Raw genomic sequence first — 17775 nt, 5'->3', positions numbered from 1 at the left:
AATATCAGTATTCATACATATCGTTAATTTTGACTCTTGGTAAAGTTACCAAACAAATGACTTAGAAGTGGAATACCAATAGCATCAAGGAAACTTTAATTTATTTAAAAGAAAAGGCAACTAGAAATTTAGTTGGCTTCTATCTAGAAAAAAATTAAACCCAATTTTAGCCTCCACATAAAGGATAAAAGGCAAAAGCACCTATGATGTGTTAGACTACATATATATAACTCATTCATTGGGCAGTATCTGTATCTTCCCACATTTAATCTTCGCAGCATCCTATGGAATATGTATTACTAGCTCTATTTTACAGATAAAGAAATCAAGAATAAAGGATTAAGTAATCTGCCTAAAGTAGCTCAACTAATATGTATCAGGGCTGCCACCTACAATTAGGTGTCAATTGAAAAACCAATATTTCCCCACTATAAAGATAAAAATATTTTTAAAATAATTTAAGAAAGTATTCACAGGTTTAGCAAAGTGTCAGTTAACAGGAAACCACTGATATCAAATAGCTGATAAGCAATTTTTAAAAATAATTGGTTATTTATTTCTTGGCATAGTCTTTCAGTGAAAGCTTGCTATTATTTCTTAATTTAATCTCTTTTCCAATGGGTGCATTATCCATATATTCTACTTCTCTATCATTTTAACCATCCCTGCACATATTCTAATATAGTGGCAACAAGAATAAAAGAAAACTAGTCAATTTTACTGTCAAAAGCTCTAATAAATAGGCCAGTAGCAAGAATACTGATTAAAATTATATTTAGAGACAGCACTCATTGACTAAATTACGTCTTTCCTAAAGACTTACATCAGTCTTAGCATTAATTCAAAACACATGGAGATACACTGTAAATCAGCACAGGTATCCCTACACTTCTACACATGCCAACAGGAATACTGTAATTTTCCCCATCTTTTTAAAAAGCCATCTCTTGACTCCACATCCCTCGGCTGCATTTCCCTCTACTTTACAGCAAAACTCCCATCTCCAGTAATTCTTCCATTATCTCTTGAACCCCAAACAACCCACTGAGACTGCCTATCAAGATTACCAATGTTGTCATTAAATCCAATAGTCAGTTTTCACTCCTCATCTTACTTAACATATCAGCAGCATAGCTCCCTTTTCTTGAAAAACTTTCTCCACTTGACTAATAAGATAAATACCCTCCTAGTTTCCCTGTCACCTCGCTGGCCTCTCCCCATCTCCTTTTCTGGTTTCTCTTGATTTCTCCAATCTCAGTCCTTAGTCCTTATTTCCTCCCTTTTCACACTCATTCTCTTGATGATCTCCATTCAAGTTCATAGCTTTAAATACCATACACATGATGACAACATCCAAGTTTACATCTCTAGCCTGTAGCCCTCCCCTAAATTCTGGACTCATATATCCAACTATTTGACATCTCACTTGGATGTCTAGAAGATATCTCAAATTCAACACCTCTAAAACCAAACTGTTCCTCCCAGTTGGCAATTCCACCCCTCCAACTGCTCAGGTCAAAGACCTGAGTCATCTTTGATGTCTTTCTGTTGAACCCTACATCCAGTTGATTAGCAAATCCTATTAGCTCTACAATCAAAATATATTTAGAATTTGTCTGTTTCATCCAGGCGTGGTGGCTCACACCTATAATCCCAGCACTTTGGGAGGCCAAGGCAGGTGGATCACCTGAGGTCAGGAGTTTGAGACCAACCTGGCCAACATGGTGAGACTCTGTCTCTATTAAAAATACAAAAATTAGCCAGGCATGCTAGCAGGTGCCTGTAATCCCAGGCTAGCGGGAGACTGAGGCACAAGAATTGCTTGAACCTGGGAGGCAGAGGTTGCAGTGAGGTGAAATTGCGCCACTGCACTCCAGCCTGGGCAACAAAGCGAGACTGTCTCAAAAAAAAAATTTCGTGTCATCCTTCCACACTCCACCCAAAACTCTCCAACAAGGGAAAACTTTTCAGAGTAGAATGTCAACTAATAAATGTCAAAGCAATGATAGACTTAGAAAAATCACCATTTTGCAAACATAATAACATTGCATTTCAACAAGTATCATAAATGAATGCTAAAACTATTGACTGAAAGATTATTAAGATATAGGGTATTCATGCAGTTTCAAAGTAACTCCCCCACATATTACTTACTAATTACGAAGGACAAAATAGTAACTTTACAGTGGAGAAACCTAACATGTGAGAGATCAAGTCAACACCACCAATGGGATAAACTTGTATTGTGTCCTTTATAACATAACAGATTGAGAAGGATGTGGCACTCATGGAGTATTTCTGCCCCAAAACTCCACAGCCCAAATCTAATCATAGGGAGCTTTTGATAAACTTAAATTGATGGGCATTTTACTAAACAACTAGTCTATATCCTCTTCACAAAGAAAGACTAAGATACTGTTACAGAGTAAAGAAAACCAAGACATATGACAAATAAGTTCAATGTATGATTCTGAACTGGATCACAGATTGGGGGGAAAATCAGTACAAAAAAACATTATTAGCACAATTGGCGAAATCAGAATACCTACAGTATATTACATAATAGAAATGTACCACTGTTACAATTTCCTAAATTTGTTATGTAAGAGAACATGACTGTTCTGAGGAAAAACACTTAAGTATTCAAAAGTGAAAAATAGAACTTTCTACTTCTGGCCTAGCACGTGAGCATCTTCACTCCATCTCAACAACTAAAACCTGAACAAAGAGAAAAATCATCAACTGTTCTTAGGTCCATCAGAGAAGTGAGGTCACAAGCCAAATCCTGCTCTAAATACTGCAGAAAGATAAGCAGATACAGAGGATCACAACTCACTGGAGCAGAAACCTCCATGGAAACCAGTACTAGGGTAGGAAAACCTAAAATCAAATTGACAAATTCCTTGAAGCTCAGTGTAGACAAACCAGAGATACAAATTCTAGGTGAACCCAGTCATAGGGGTAGCGGGGATGCTTTTGGGAGTTTCACTTCCAGATCTACCACGTCCTCACAGTGAATGTCAGAAAAATTCCCTCCAGCTTCTGGCTTCCAGCAGAGGGAGAGAATAAACAACTTAAAAATACGTCAGAGCATTCTGTTCTTCATAACAAGTCCCGCCCTGAGGAGAAACTATTTTACCAGAGCCTAACCTGCTGGAGTTATATCAGAGCTTAACCTACCCAGGGAGAAGGAAATCCCCAACCACAGCCCCTTCTAGCCTTCCACATGGGGGAAGAAAAATCCCCAACTCCAGCCCCCTCCAGCCATTCTGTCTCACCTAAGGGGAAAAAAACGAGAAGCCCTGATAAAGTTTACAGTTCAGGGGCACAGGCTCACCTGTGAGAGTGATTCACAGGACTAGAGACCACTTAACCTCCCCCTACATCCTATCACTACATCACTAAAGGCCTATTTACCATAGTTCCTTTTACCCAGTACAGCATGTCCAACTTTCAACAAAAAATCACAAGGCATAATGAAAGCCAAAAAACACAGTTCAAAGACACTGAACAAGCATCCGAAACAGGCTCAACATGAATGTGGGACTTATGAGTCTAGGAATTGTTTTTAAACTATAATTAATATGCTAAGGGTGTTAATGGGAAAAGTAAACAACAGGCAAGAACAGATAATATAAGCGGAGAGACGGATATTCTAAGAAAGAAGCAAAAAGGAAATGCAAGAGATCAAAAACACCATAACATTAAAGAAGAGTGCCTTTGATGGGCTCTTAGTAGACTAGACACAGGTAAGGAAAGAATCTTTGAACTTGAGGCTATCTCAACGGAAACTGCCAAAACTGAAAAGCAAATAGAAAAAAGACTGAACAAACAATATCCAAGAAATGTGGGACAACTACAAAAGGTATAATATAAATGTAATGGGAATACCAAAAAAAGAAGAAAGAGAGAAAGGAACACAAGCAATATTTGAAGCCATAATCACTGAGAATTTCCCACAAATTAATGTCAGATGCCAAGCCACAGGTCCAGGAAGCTCAGAGAACACAAGCGTGGATAAATGTCAAAAAACGACACTTAGGCAAAACTAAGTGTATTCAAATGGCAGAAACTCAAAAATAAAGAAAAAGATCTTGAAAAAAACCACCTGAAAGACCAAGCGTGGTGGCCCACACCTGTAATCCCTGCACTTTGGGAAGCCAAAGCAAAAGGATCGCTTGAAGCCAGGAGTTTGAGACCAGCCTGGGCAACACAGCAAGACCCCATCTCTATTTAAAGAAAAAAAAAAACCTTACCTGTAGAGTATCAAAGATAATAAATACATCTGACTTCTCCTCAGAAGCCATGCAAGCAAAAAGAATGAAATGAAATATTTAAGATGCTGAGAGAAAAAAGCCACCAACCTAGAATTCTGTACCCTGATGATACCCTCCAAAAGTGAAGGAGAATTAAAGCCTTTCTTAGACAAATGAAAACTGAGGGAATTTTTTGCCAGTAGACCTGCCTTGCAAAAAATGCTGAAAAGGCAGAGAGAAGGAATATGATATAGGTCAGAAACTTGGATCTATTAATACACAAAGAAAAGCATCAAAGAAGGAATAAGTTAAAGTAAAAACTTTTCTTTTTCTTACTCTTAGTTGATGTAACAGATTAACTATTTCTTCAAAATAATAGCAACAATGTATTCAATTATGTATGTATGCATGCTTATATGTAAGTGAAATGAATGCCAGTGATACAACAGATGGGAGGGAAAAATTAGGAGTATTTTGTTATAAGGTATTTGCATTACCTGTGTAGTATAGCATTATTTGAAAGTAAATGTGGATTAGTTGTAAGTTACACTGCAAACTCTAGGGTAATCACTAAAAAAAGTAAAAAGAATATAACTGATATCCTTTAAAAAGGAGAGAAAATGGAATAACATAAAATGCTCAATTAAATACATAAAGGTGGAAAAGGTACAGAAGACAAAAACAGGAAGAACAAGGGCAACAAGTAGAAAACAGTAACAAATATGGCAGATATTACTCTAACTACATCAGTAATCAGCTTAAACATCAATAGTCTAAATACACCAACTAAAAGACAGAGATGGTTAGAATGGATCAAAAACTAAGACCCAAAAATACATTGTCTACAAGAAACCTAATTTAAATACAAAGACACATACAGATTAAAAAATAAGTGAAGGGTCAAAATGTCACTATTTACCCCATAAATATGCACAATTATTATGTGTCAATTTTAAAAATTAATTTTTAAATTTTTAAATGAAATCATAACAGGATACATGAACAAAAGTAAATAGATGGAGAAAGATATACCAAGTTAACGCTAATAAAAAAAAGAGCAGGAGTAACTATATTAATTTTCAGGCAGAACAGACTTCAGAGCAATCAAAGATAAAAAGAGAAATTACATAATGATAAAGAAATCAATATTCCAAAAGACAGAACAATCCTTAATATGTATGCTCGCTCCTAACAACAGAGTACCAAAATATATGAGGCAAAAACTGATAGAACTACAGGAGAAATGGATGAATTCATTATTATAGCTGGAGACTTTAACCCCTCTATCAGAGATGGAAACATCCAGCAGAGAGAAAATCAATAACAACATAGCTGAACTCAACAACACCATTAATCAGGTGGATATAATGGATATCTTATATATAATGGATAGACTGTTTAATTCAACAACAGAATACACATTCCTCTCAAGTAACATGGAATTCATTCACCAAAACACACCACATTCTGGGTCATAAAACACACCATAACAAATTTAAAAGAGTAGAAATCATACAATGTCTGCCTTCAACAACCAACATGGAATCAAACCAGACATCATTAACAGAAAAACAGCTATAAAATCCCAAAATCCTTAGAAATGAAACAACACACTTGTTAAAAAAAATAGATGAGTCAAAGAAGAATATAAAGAAAAATTTTTAAATATTTGTAACTAAATGAAAATGAAAATACAACCTATCTAAATTCGTGGAATGCAGCAGAAAGCAGTGCTTAGCGGGAAATTCATAGCAGGAAGTACATACATTTAAAAAGAAAATCTAAAATCAATCATCTAAGCTTCCACCTTAGGGAACAAAGTGTTTGTTAAAAAGCATATTAAATCCAAAGTAAGCACAGGAAAAATAATAATAAAGATTAGAGAAGAAGTCAATAGAGAAAATCAACAAAGCCAAAGCTGGTTCTTTGAAAAGATCAATAAAATCAGTAAGTATCCAGCCAGGCTAAGAAAAAAAAGGGAGAAAACACAAAGTATTAATATCAGAAATGAAAATCGAAATAGACCTATTTCTCTTACAGAAATTGAATCAATAACTGGTAACTTTCCAAAACAGAAAGCACCAGGCCCAGATGCATTCACTGGTGAATTCCACCAAACATTTAAGAAATAAATTATGTCAATTCTCCACAAAATTTTCCTGAAGATAGAATCAGAGGAAATACTTTCTAACTCAGTCTATGAGGCCAGGATTTCCCTAATACCAAAACCAGACAAAGACTTGACAAGAAAAGGAAACCACTAACTATTATCCTCTACAAAACAGTAACAAATCCAATCCAACAATGTATTAAAAACTATATAAACCACAACCAAATGGAATTTATCCCAGGTATGCAAGGCTGGTTCAACATTCAAAAATCAATTAATATAACTCATCACATCAAGTTACAGAAGAATAATTACATAATCATGTCATTGATATAGAAAAAGCATTTGACAAAATCCAACACTCCTTCATTATAAAAACTCTCAGTAAACTAGGAATAGAGGAAACTTCCCCAACATGATAAAGAGTATCTACGAAAAACAACATACAGCTAACATCATACTTAATGGTGAGAAACTCAAAGCTTTCCTACTAAGATCAGGAACAAGGAAAGGATGTCCCCTCTCACTACTCCTTTTCAACATTGGACTAGAAGTCTTAGCTAATGAAATAAGACAGGAAAAGGAAATAAAAGGTACACTGATTGGGAACGAAGAAACAAAACTTTGTTCACAGATGACAAGACTGTTTATATAGAAAATCCAAAAGAACTAACAAACTCCTGAAATTAGTAAGTGATTATAGCAAGGTGGCAGGATACAAGATTAATACACAAAAGTCAATCACACGAGATAATACTATACACCCATCAAAACTGCCAAAATCCAAAACTGACAACACCAAATGTGACGAGGATGTGAAACAACAGGAACTCTCATTCATTGCTGGTAGGAATGCAAAATGGTAAAACCACTTTGAAGAAAGGTCTACCAGTGTCTTACAAAATTAAACATAATCTTACCATAGGACTCAGCAATCATGCTCCTTAGTATTTATCCATATGAATTGAAAATTACACCCACAAAAAAACCTGTACTCAGATGTTGTAACAGCCTTGCTCGTAACTGATAAAACTTAGAAGCAATCAAGATGTCCTTCAGTAGGTGAGTAGATAAACCATAGCGTATCCAGACAATGGGATATTATTCATCACTAAAAAGAAATGAGCTATCAAGCTATGGAAAGACATAGAGAAAACTTAAATGCATATTAGTAGGTGAAAGAAGCCTATCTGAAAAGTCTACACACTGTATAATTCCAACTATATGGCATTCTGGAAAAAGTAAAACTATGGAGACAGTAAAAAAGATTAATGATTGTCATGGGTTGGGGAGAGGAAGGGATAAATAGGAGGAGCCCAGTAGACTTTTTGGGCAGAGGAACTATTCCATAGGATACAACAATGACAGACGCATGTCATTATACATTTGTCCAAATCCATAGAATATTCAACACCAAGGGTGAATTCTAATGTTAACTATGAACTTTTAGATGATGATCATGTGTCAAAGTAGGTCCACTGAATACAACATGCCACTCTAGTGCAGGACACCGATAGTCATGAAGATTGTGCATGTGTGGGGACAGGGGCTATAGGGGAACTCTCTGTACTTTCTGCTCACTTTTTCTATGAACCTTAAAACTGCTATAAAAAATAAACTTAATAAAAATATATAAAGGATAATGACGTCTGCAACTTACTCTCAAATGGTTCAGAAAATATGCATATATGTTCAGAAAATATGCATATATACAATATAAAAAACGATGGCCAGGTGCAGTGGCTCACACCTGTAATCTCAGCACTTTAGGAGTCCGAGGTGGGAAGATCGCTTGAGGTCAGAAGTTCAAGACCATCCTGGACAACAAAGTGAAACCCCATCTCTGTATTTTACTAAAAAATAATAGGCTGGGCGCGGTGGCTCATGCCTGTAATCCCAACACTTTGGGAGGCCGAGGCAGGAGAATCACGAGGTCAGGAGATCAAGACCATCCTGGCTAACACGGTGAAACCCTGTCTCTACTAAAAATACAAAAAAATTAGCCGGGCACGGTGATGGGCGCCTGTAGTCCCAGCTACTCAGGAAGCTGAGGCAGGAGAATGGCATGAACCCAGGAGGCAGAGCTTGCAGTGAGCTGAGATCGCACCACCGCACTCCAGCCTGGCGAGAGAGTGAGACTCCGTCTCAAAAATAATAATAAGATAAATAAAAATTAAAAAAAGAAAAAATGGGAAAGCAAAGGGACAAAATATAAATTAGCAAATCTTAATGAAAAATATATGAAGATATATTTTTCTATTCTCGCAACTTTTCTGCATGTTTGACATTTTTTCAAAGCAATTAAAAATTAACAACAAAAAATGTAAAACTCTCCAACAGCTTCCCATCTCACTCAGAGTAAATGACAAAGTCCTTACAATTAACTCTAAGACTGCTCTACTCCATTACCATAGGATTCCTTGTTATTCCTTGCCAAGTGTATTTCCTCTCAGGAATTTGTTATAACTGTTTTCTTGGGACACTCCTCCACAAAATGTCCACATGGCTCCTTCCCTCACATCCTTCACGTCTTATTTAACCAGAAGAGAAAGGATGGTGTAGGTTCCAAACCCGGAAGCCAGTGGAGAATATTGGAAAGTCACTGAGAGAATGGAAACAAGGGCTGAATAGCAAAAGAAAATGATAGTTTAATTCAGCTTTTAGAGCTACGGAAGTATATGACAATCAATCCCACCCTTTTTATCCGTTTGTTCTTCTTATTAGCATGAAAAGAAATAAACATCAGAGAGCACAGTGTTTTCATTTGTCAATTTACCTATTTCGAGCAGGAGATTTCCCAGCATCCTCTTGCACAGATACAAGTCTTGTTGAAAGAGGAGTATTTGAGGAATCTGGATGAATCAAACTATAAAGAAAATTGGAAAATACTGAAATAATTCAGGACAGTAAAAGGGAATTTCAATGAGGCTCTTTAACATTAAAAGCAGATTTAATCTTTTTCCTTGCAATAATGAGATTATGGGTCATTTTTGTTCTTCCTTTAATTAGGGTGTAAATGGTATGAATGATAGTTTTTACAGTGCATGGCTTTTAAGAATACAAAATGCCGAAATGACAATTTTTAAAAGTTTTTAAGTATATGGAATGTAAATAAAGTTAGTTGGATGGGTGCCTTTGAAACTTCTAACATTATTAATACAAGATGAAAGTGATTTTGGAGGGAAATCTGAGTTCAAATATTTTATTCTCAGTCCCCATAACCCACTAGAATAGCACCACAGAGTCAGACAAACCTAGGTCCAAGTGCAGGCTCGACCTCTTACTAGCTGCATGACCTTGGGTTCATTACTTAATCTCGCTAAACCTCAGCATCCACATCTGTCAAAAGGAGAAAAATAGTGCCTACCACAGAGATACACTGACTAAAAGAGAATGAACATTAAGCAATTAGCACAGAACCTAAAATTTAACTATCATTCTACCTTTGACATCTATCGTACATCTCTCGGGAAGCCTTCTAACCCGATTTGTTTTGTTAAATCACATCTGCCCATTACAACAGGGCCAGTCACAACTAAAAAGCATTACTAACTAAAGTAAGCAAAAACTAAAAAATCTCTATACTTCATATTGCTTAATTAAACATAGAATCAATTTTTTAAATTTATAAAATATATGTAAGGTATAAAAAATCACAATGCCATAAACACCAAAGTATTCATGAAGCAATGTAAGAAAAGGCTGGGCATGGTGACTCATGCCTATAATGCCAGCACTTTGGGAGGCGGGCAAATCACTGGAGCCTAGGAATTCGAGACCAGCCTGGCCAACATGGCAAAACCCATCTCTACTGAATATACAAAACTTAGCCGGGCATGGTGGCACACACCTGTAATCCCAGCTATTTGGGAGGCTGAGACACAAGAATCGCTTGAACCTGGGAGGCGGAGGTTGCAGTGAGCCAAGATCGTGCCACTGCACTCCAGCCTGGGTGACAGAGCAAGACTCCATCTCAAAATAAATAAATAAATAAAAACTAATGTAAGAAAAAGAAACTTCGGCCAGGTGCGGTGGCTCACACCTGTAATCCCAGCCCTTTGGGAGGCCAAGGCAGGTAGGTCACCTGAGGTCAGGAGTTCAAAACCAGCCTGGCCAACATGATGAAACCCCATCTCTACTAAAAATAGAAAAATCAGCCAGGCATGGTGGTGGACACCTGTAATCCCAGCTACTCAGGAGGTTGAGGCAGGAGAATCACTTGAACCCAGGAAAAGAAGGTTGCAGTGAGCCGAGATCATGCCATTGCACTCCAACCTGGGCAACAAGAGCAAAAAAAACTCCGTCTCAAAAAAAAAAAAAAAAAAAAAAAGAAAAAGAAAAAGTACACTACCACTGACTGTGAAATTCCCCTACCCAGTCCTAATCCCTTCCTGTCCCTCAGTGAAACCACTGTTATAACTTTCATATCTATCGTCTTTAAGTTTTACCACATTTCAGTCCCTAGACAGTGTACTAGTTTTGTGTATTTTTAAATTTTATATAAATTAAATTTTACTGGTTACATGATTAGATGATTTTCTTTTCTACTCCACTTTATGTCCCTGAGATTCATATGTATTGAATGTAGCTGTAATTAATTCATTTTTTACTTCTATTTAAATTCATTACATACTAATTTCTCAATTCCTTAAGGGTTAACTGAGAAATTAACTTATCAGAGAGATGTTACTTAAAACTATAAGCTCTTTGTAATGGCCAGATTTGGTATTATGCTTAACAAAATAATTCAGCTAAACAAAATAATCAGAGGCCAGGTGCAGTGAGTGGCTCATGCCTGTAATCTCAGCACTTTAGGAAGCTGAGGTGGGAGGATCACTTGAAGCCAGGAGTTCAAGACAGCCTGGTCAACATGGCAAGACCCCGCCTCTTAAAAAAAAAAAAAAATTAGCCAAGCACAGTGGTGTGCGCCTGTTGTCCTAGCTACTCAGGAGGCTGAGGCGGAGGGGATCTGAGGCTGCCCTGAGCTACGATCACGCCACTACACTTCAGCCTGGGTGACAGAGCAAGGTTGTCTCAAAAATAATAACTAATAATTTTTAAAAATCAGAAACTGATGAAACTAAGATTCTAATTCAAACAATTCCGGGTAACTTCCAAGAGTTAGCACCCTCTACTACCAAGCAGGGCAGTATACTTACAAAAAAACATGACGTAGCAGTGCAGTATACTTACAGAAAAACATGACATATACCTTCAGAAGGAAAAAAAATCTAATTTCATTTGGAAATATGAATACATATTGTATGGGCATTCTTCTTCTCACAGAAGGCTACATTAGAAATTAATAATCTCAATGACTTCTGTTGCCTATTCAACAAATATTATCAAGATTATATACATGCCATGCACTGTTCTTGGTGCCTGGGGTAGAACAGTGACAAGAAAGGTGTAAAGTCTCCTCTCATGGAGCTTACATTCTAATTAGCCAATATCATCACTATCCATAAACATCTGCAAACATTCTGGAGGCAAGCCAAAGAAAAAGGAGAACACAGTGAACTGACGGGAAATAATTCAAAGAGGGTAAGTGTTAACTGAAAGCACTCAAAGGTCAGACAACTATCGATATTTCTCAACTTTAAATAAAATTATATTTAAGGGACAATACCTTTGCCAGGCCAAATCATCCTCTAAAAATATGTTACGGCTGGCTTTCCTACTCCCAACAGGTGTTCGGGGTTCACTTGGATCAAGCACAGACACAGAGCAAGCAGAATCTGAAAGAGCATTCAAGTCTTCCCCAATAGAATTACTGTCTGTGGAATGAGCATAACTTAAGGCTATTTTTCTACAATATGTGCAAGCTCGGAGGTCTCCTAGGAGAAAAAAACAAAAACAAAAACAAGGAAAATGAAGGAAAAGATAGCAGTAACATATTGCTTAACGTAACTTTTTTTAACTCCTTGGGTCAACAGTTCATCTAATAACAGGGAAATCTCTTCAAGTACAGACTCTCAAAAAAAGACATTTTAAAAAGTGAAATAATTTTGTTAGCTCTATTATATATATTTAAGGGCCATTTTGAATTCTGGCACTAAAAATAAAAAGTTAAAAGTTAAAAGAAAAAAAAAGAGCCATCATTATGATAAATTCATCCAGGTGTCCAAACTACCACAAACATTCATAGTGAGTTTAAAATGTAACATACCAGGCCGGACATGGTAGCTCACACCTGTAACCCCAACACTTTGGGAGGCTGAGGCGGCAGATCACCTGAGGTCAGGAGTTCAAGACTAGCCTCGCCAACATGGTAAAACCCCATCTCTACTAAAAATACAAAAATTAGCCGGGCATGGTAACGCATACCTGTAATCCCAGCTACTCAGGAGGGTGAGGCAGGAGAACTGCTTGAACCCGGGAGGCGGAGGTTGCAGTGAGCCAAGACTGTGCCATTGCACTCTAGCCTGGGCAACAAGAACGAAACTCCGTCTCAAAATAAATAAATAAATAAATAAATAAATAAATAAAATAAAATAAAATAAAACTAAATAAAATGTATATCCCAATGATACTAGAAAATTTTGCTTAAAAGAGTATTTTTTTCCAGGTTGTAAAAGTGAAATAAGGGATCTAGAACAGGCACAGTGGCTCACACCTGTAATCCCAGCACTTTGGGGGGCCAAGGCAGGAGGACTGCTTGAGGGCGGGAGGACTGCTTGAGGGCAGGAGCTCAAGAACAACCTGGCCAACATACCGAGACCCTGTCTCTATACAAATATAAATATATATAAAATAAAATTTTAAAAAAGAAATCTAACAGAGACATGAGTTTCAAGGAATAACATTTTTTAATAGAATAAATAAACCAACACAAATGGAAACAACATATTTTCCACAGGCAAATTAATTAAGGGGGAAAATATTAAGGTCTTTATTGTGAAGCCCTGAAGAGTACCCTCCAAAGAATTTCAAAAGCAAACTAACAGAAAATGGGCTTACATGCAGTATAATATATGAGAGTAAAAACTATAAAAGAATTCTTATAAAAAAAGTTAGGGCCGGGCACGGTGGCTCACGCCTGTAATCCCAGCACTTTGGGAGACTGAGACGGATAAATCACCTGAGGTCAGTAGTCCAAGACCAGCCTGGCCAACATGGTGAAACCCTGTCTCTACTAAAAATACAAAAATTAGCCAGGCATGGCGGCGGGTGCCTGTAATCCCAGCTACTCGGGAGGCTGTAGTGGGAGAATCACTTGAATCTGGGAGGCAGATGTTGCAGTGAGCCGAGACTGTGCCACTGCACTCCAGCCTGGGCAATAAAAGCGAAACTGTCTGGGGGGGAAAAAAAGGATAGAAATGAAATATTCTTGAGAGGACAAACAAGGTTAATATTTCTAAATATGTATTTTTTGAGGGTGCAGTCCTGTCCAAATAGAAGTTTTCATTTCTACCCTATTTTTCTATAACATTGTTTTGAGTGATTCTATAACATCTTAGGTATTAAAAAAGGAGGTAAAATAATTAAACCTTACTAATAACATGTTGTTTTAATAATTCTACCTAAAATTTTCCCACTAATATTAGAAAACTGAAGTGATACAAAATAAAAGACTTCTAAAAGTTAACTGTATTATGTTTTTACCATAATCACTACCAAAATGGCCTTTTACTTTTTCATTTTAAGACTACTATTACATAGTACTCAGTTTTATTAAATTATGCATGTAGGCCACACATGGTGGCACACACCCATAATCCCAACACTTTGGGAGGCCAAGGCAGGCGGACTGCTTGAGCACAGGAGTTTGAGACCAGCCTAGGCTACATGGTGAGACCCCACATCAATAAAAAATACAAAAACTAGCCAGGGCATGGTGGCATGCACCCTGTAGTCCAAGCTACTTGGGAGGCTGAGAGGTGGGAAGATTGCTTGAGCCCAGGAGGCTGAGGCTGCAGTGAGGTGAGCTGTGATCGTGCCACTGCACTCCAGCCTGGGCGACAGAGCAAGACTCGGTCTCCAAAAAAAAACAAAAGAAGTGAAATTACTCCCTGCAGAAAGACTTTCAATTTACTACAACAAAGACTTCATTTGTTTCTTACACTATAAAGGAAATCTCCCTTAACCAGTCAGCTATTAGAACTAAAACTGTCAAATCAATAAACAGAGCCAAGCCTAATCAGAAAAGTTTTCATTTCATGAAGAAATTTCATCAGCAAGAGCCTATTAAGCGCATGCCTATATGGTGTGATGGGAATACAAAGATTGATGAGATACAGCCCTGCCATCAAAAAACTCATAGTCCACTGGAGGCAACACACATATAACCAAAAAGCTGCACGACAGATGCAGATACTATTGCTATTACCATCAATAACAATAGTTTACTGTTCATTGATCCCTTTCCATGTACTAGACATTTTTCTAGGTATTTATATTTATTCAGGGTCACAATGTATAACTGTGCCTAGCATATATTATCCCAGGGGTCCCCAATCCCAGGGCCATGTACTACTCCCCATCCGTAGCCTGTTAGGAATCGAGCTGCACAGCAGGAGGTGAGTGGCGATCAAGCAGCACACAAGCCATACACAAATGGGCATTACCTCCTGAGCTCCACCTCCTGTCAGATCAGCGGTGGCATTAGACTCTTCTAGAAGCGTGAACCCTATGGTGAACTGCGCATGTGAGGGATCTAGATTGCACGTTCCTTACGAGAATCTAATGCCTGATTATCTAAGGTGGAATAGTTTCATCCCAAAACCATCCCCTGTCCCCCACACGCCAGTCCATGGAAAAACTGTCTTCCACAAAACCAGTCCCTGGTGCCAAAAAGGTTGGGGACCACTATATTATCCCATTTGTGATTAACCTTATGTGTCAACTTGGCTAGATTAGTTATTTGGTCAAGCTGAGATGCTGTGAAGGTTATTTTTTTTTGGATGTGATTAATATTTACAATCAGCTGACTTTAAGTAAAGCAGATTGTCCTCTAGAATGTGAGTGGGTCTCATCTAATCAGTTGAAGTCCTTAAGGACAAAGACTAAAGTTTTCTGAAGAAAAAGAAATTCTGTCTCAACACTGCAAGACAGAAATCCTGTAGGAGTTTCCAGCCTACTGGCCTGCCCTGAGAATTTCAGACTTGCCAGCCCTCAAAATAACTTGACCAATTGTTAAACACAAAATTCTCTCTATATAAATGTGTGTTTGTGTATCCTACTGGTTCTGTTTCTCTGGAGAACCTTAATACATATTTTGGTACCAACAATGGCTTTAGAGCAACAGAATCTTAAGGGTAAGTTTTCTGAATTGGTTCTTACATTTCTGGAATTGGTTCTCTAAGCTGATTAGATTTAAAGGCACTAATGACTCTATTTCCAGTAGTAAAGAGAACACTGATAGTCCATTGTGTAATGTGGCAACAAAGACATACAAAATATCACCTATAGATACTCCTAATCAAATATTAATACTTATAAAAGGCAAAGTTCTGAGTGACCAAGTATTTAATATCTTAGAATGGTTTTGTCAAGCTAACAACTATAATGACATGGGCTGGTTCCTCCTAATTGCATTAGACAAAAGTAAAAAAAGAAATGGATTACCTTAGGGATTCAAATTCCCAGCTCAAGAACTGTATAAATTATCTGAAAGTTTCTAGGTCTTCCTTGAAAGAAATCCTTATCTCCTGCAGGTTCAGTGCTAAGATTGTTAAAAATCAAAACAACACTCTCATCCTGCAAGTGGCTGAATTGAAACACAAACTGAATCACCAACCTTGAAGTTTGTCTGCTATTAAAGTGAGGGTGTTGTTGGGAAGGAATGGAAATATATTAGAAGGTCCTGATGAAGCTGGGGATGTTAAACACCAAAATTCTGAGTGTTCTTTGCCAGCAGCAGCAGTCTTTCCACCTCATTTGAGGAGATTAACCTGGCTTTGATCAGACAGTCTGTAATGACCTCCCTGAGTTAGCTGCCTTGCAAGACACTGCTAATTTTACTCAGGATCTACTCCTACTACTCCTCTTTGCTACCAGACCTATAAAGAAACTCAAGCTCAGGTAGGCCCTGAAAGGTGAGATACAAACTGTGACCCATGAGAAGGTGCACTACACTCCAGAAGAACTACATGATTTTTCCAATTTATACAGATAAAAACCAAGGAAATACATGTGGGAATGGATAATGAAGGTATGAGATAACAGTGGAAAGAACATAAAGTTGGATCAAGCTGAATTTACTGACATGGGCCCACTAAGCAGATTCTATATTTATTGTTAACAGCTCAAGGGGTTAAAAGGGTCTCCAACAGTCTGTTTAGATGACTGGCTGAAACACAGACCAAAAGGTGGCTTACACTAAATGGGGTTGAAATGTCAGAAATGCCCTATTATATTATAGAGGAAGGCATCCAAAGGTTAGGGGAGATTGAAATGTTAAAAGTAGTTTTACCATGTAAGACTTGCTGACTCACCCAAGAAGGATATACCTTTCAACCACGACTATGAGAAATAAATTTGTGAGGGGAGGCCCTGCATCCTTAAAGAGCTTTGTGGTTGCTCTTCTTTGCAGATCAGAAATTACAGCAGGAACTACTGCTACTGGGTCAGGAAACCTAAATGCAATGGGGATCACTGGATCCCAGGGTGGCAGGGGCCAACAGGCAGCACTTTAGTCGCCAAAGACAAGGTGGGCATGGTTACTATAATAGACATCAGAATCAAAGCAATAATCAGAATAGCCTAAGAGATTTATGGCATTGGCTAGTTGATCATAATGTCTCCACAAGTGAAGCAGATGGGCAGTCAACAAAATTCTTACTTGATTTGTATAAGGGAAACAACTCTATATCAAGTAGCTGTAAGTCCAACTTGAATCATGAAAACAGAGTCATATGATCCTTCACTCAATTCCCAGACTTGAGCCATTTACAGATGATACAGAACTCCTTGAATGAAGAGGGGATTGGTCATTCTGAAGAAGAACCCCACTACACTGCCAGAAATGTACACCATTAATCTTTCTACCAGCCATCCCCAAAGAGACCTATGCTTTTACCAAAGCAACCGGACACTAAGGAGAAGGAAATGATCAAATTTTTCAGGGGTTACTAGACACTTACTCTCAACTGACACTAATTCCAGGAGACCCAAAACATCACTCTGGTCTGCCTGTCAGAGTAGGGACTTATAGAGGTCAGGTGATCAGTGAAGCTTTAACTCAGGTCCATCTCACTGTGAGTTTAGTGAGTCCCCAAACTCACTCTATGGTTATTTCCCCAGTTCTAGAACATACAGTTAGAACAGACAACCAGCAGAATCCCTATATTTGTTCGCTGATCTGTATTTTGGTACTTCTGGCCTCCAGAACTATGAGACATACATTTCTGTTGTTCCAAGCCACTCAGCCTGTGGTACTGTGTTATGGCAGCCCTAGGAAGCTAACAT

General features: G+C 37.8%; 1 protein-coding gene across 20 annotated transcripts in view; it reads right to left on the bottom strand.

The window, feature by feature from the left end:
• The window catches only part of PIKFYVE (phosphoinositide kinase, FYVE-type zinc finger containing), a 91280-nt gene that overhangs the window by 59497 nt on the left and 14008 nt on the right, over nt 1-17775 (bottom strand). For 19 of the 20 annotated variants that reach the window (XM_063713010.1, XM_054549716.2, XM_063713008.1 and 16 more), the window contains 2 exons: nt 11996-12203; nt 9143-9232 (listed from right to left, as the gene is read on the bottom strand). In XM_063713010.1, coding sequence (XP_063569080.1) covers nt 9143-9232; nt 11996-12203 — 298 coding nt within the window. Of the gene's footprint in view, nt 1-9142; nt 9233-11995; nt 12204-12693; nt 12778-17775 lie in introns of those variants that run through there. The other variant, XM_063713014.1, reaches the window with a different exon arrangement.

Source organism: Pongo abelii, chromosome 11, assembly GCF_028885655.2.
Source record: "Pongo abelii isolate AG06213 chromosome 11, NHGRI_mPonAbe1-v2.0_pri, whole genome shotgun sequence".
NCBI classification, from domain to species: domain Eukaryota; kingdom Metazoa; phylum Chordata; class Mammalia; order Primates; family Hominidae; genus Pongo; species Pongo abelii.
This window is presented reverse-complemented; position numbering and strand designations above follow the sequence as displayed.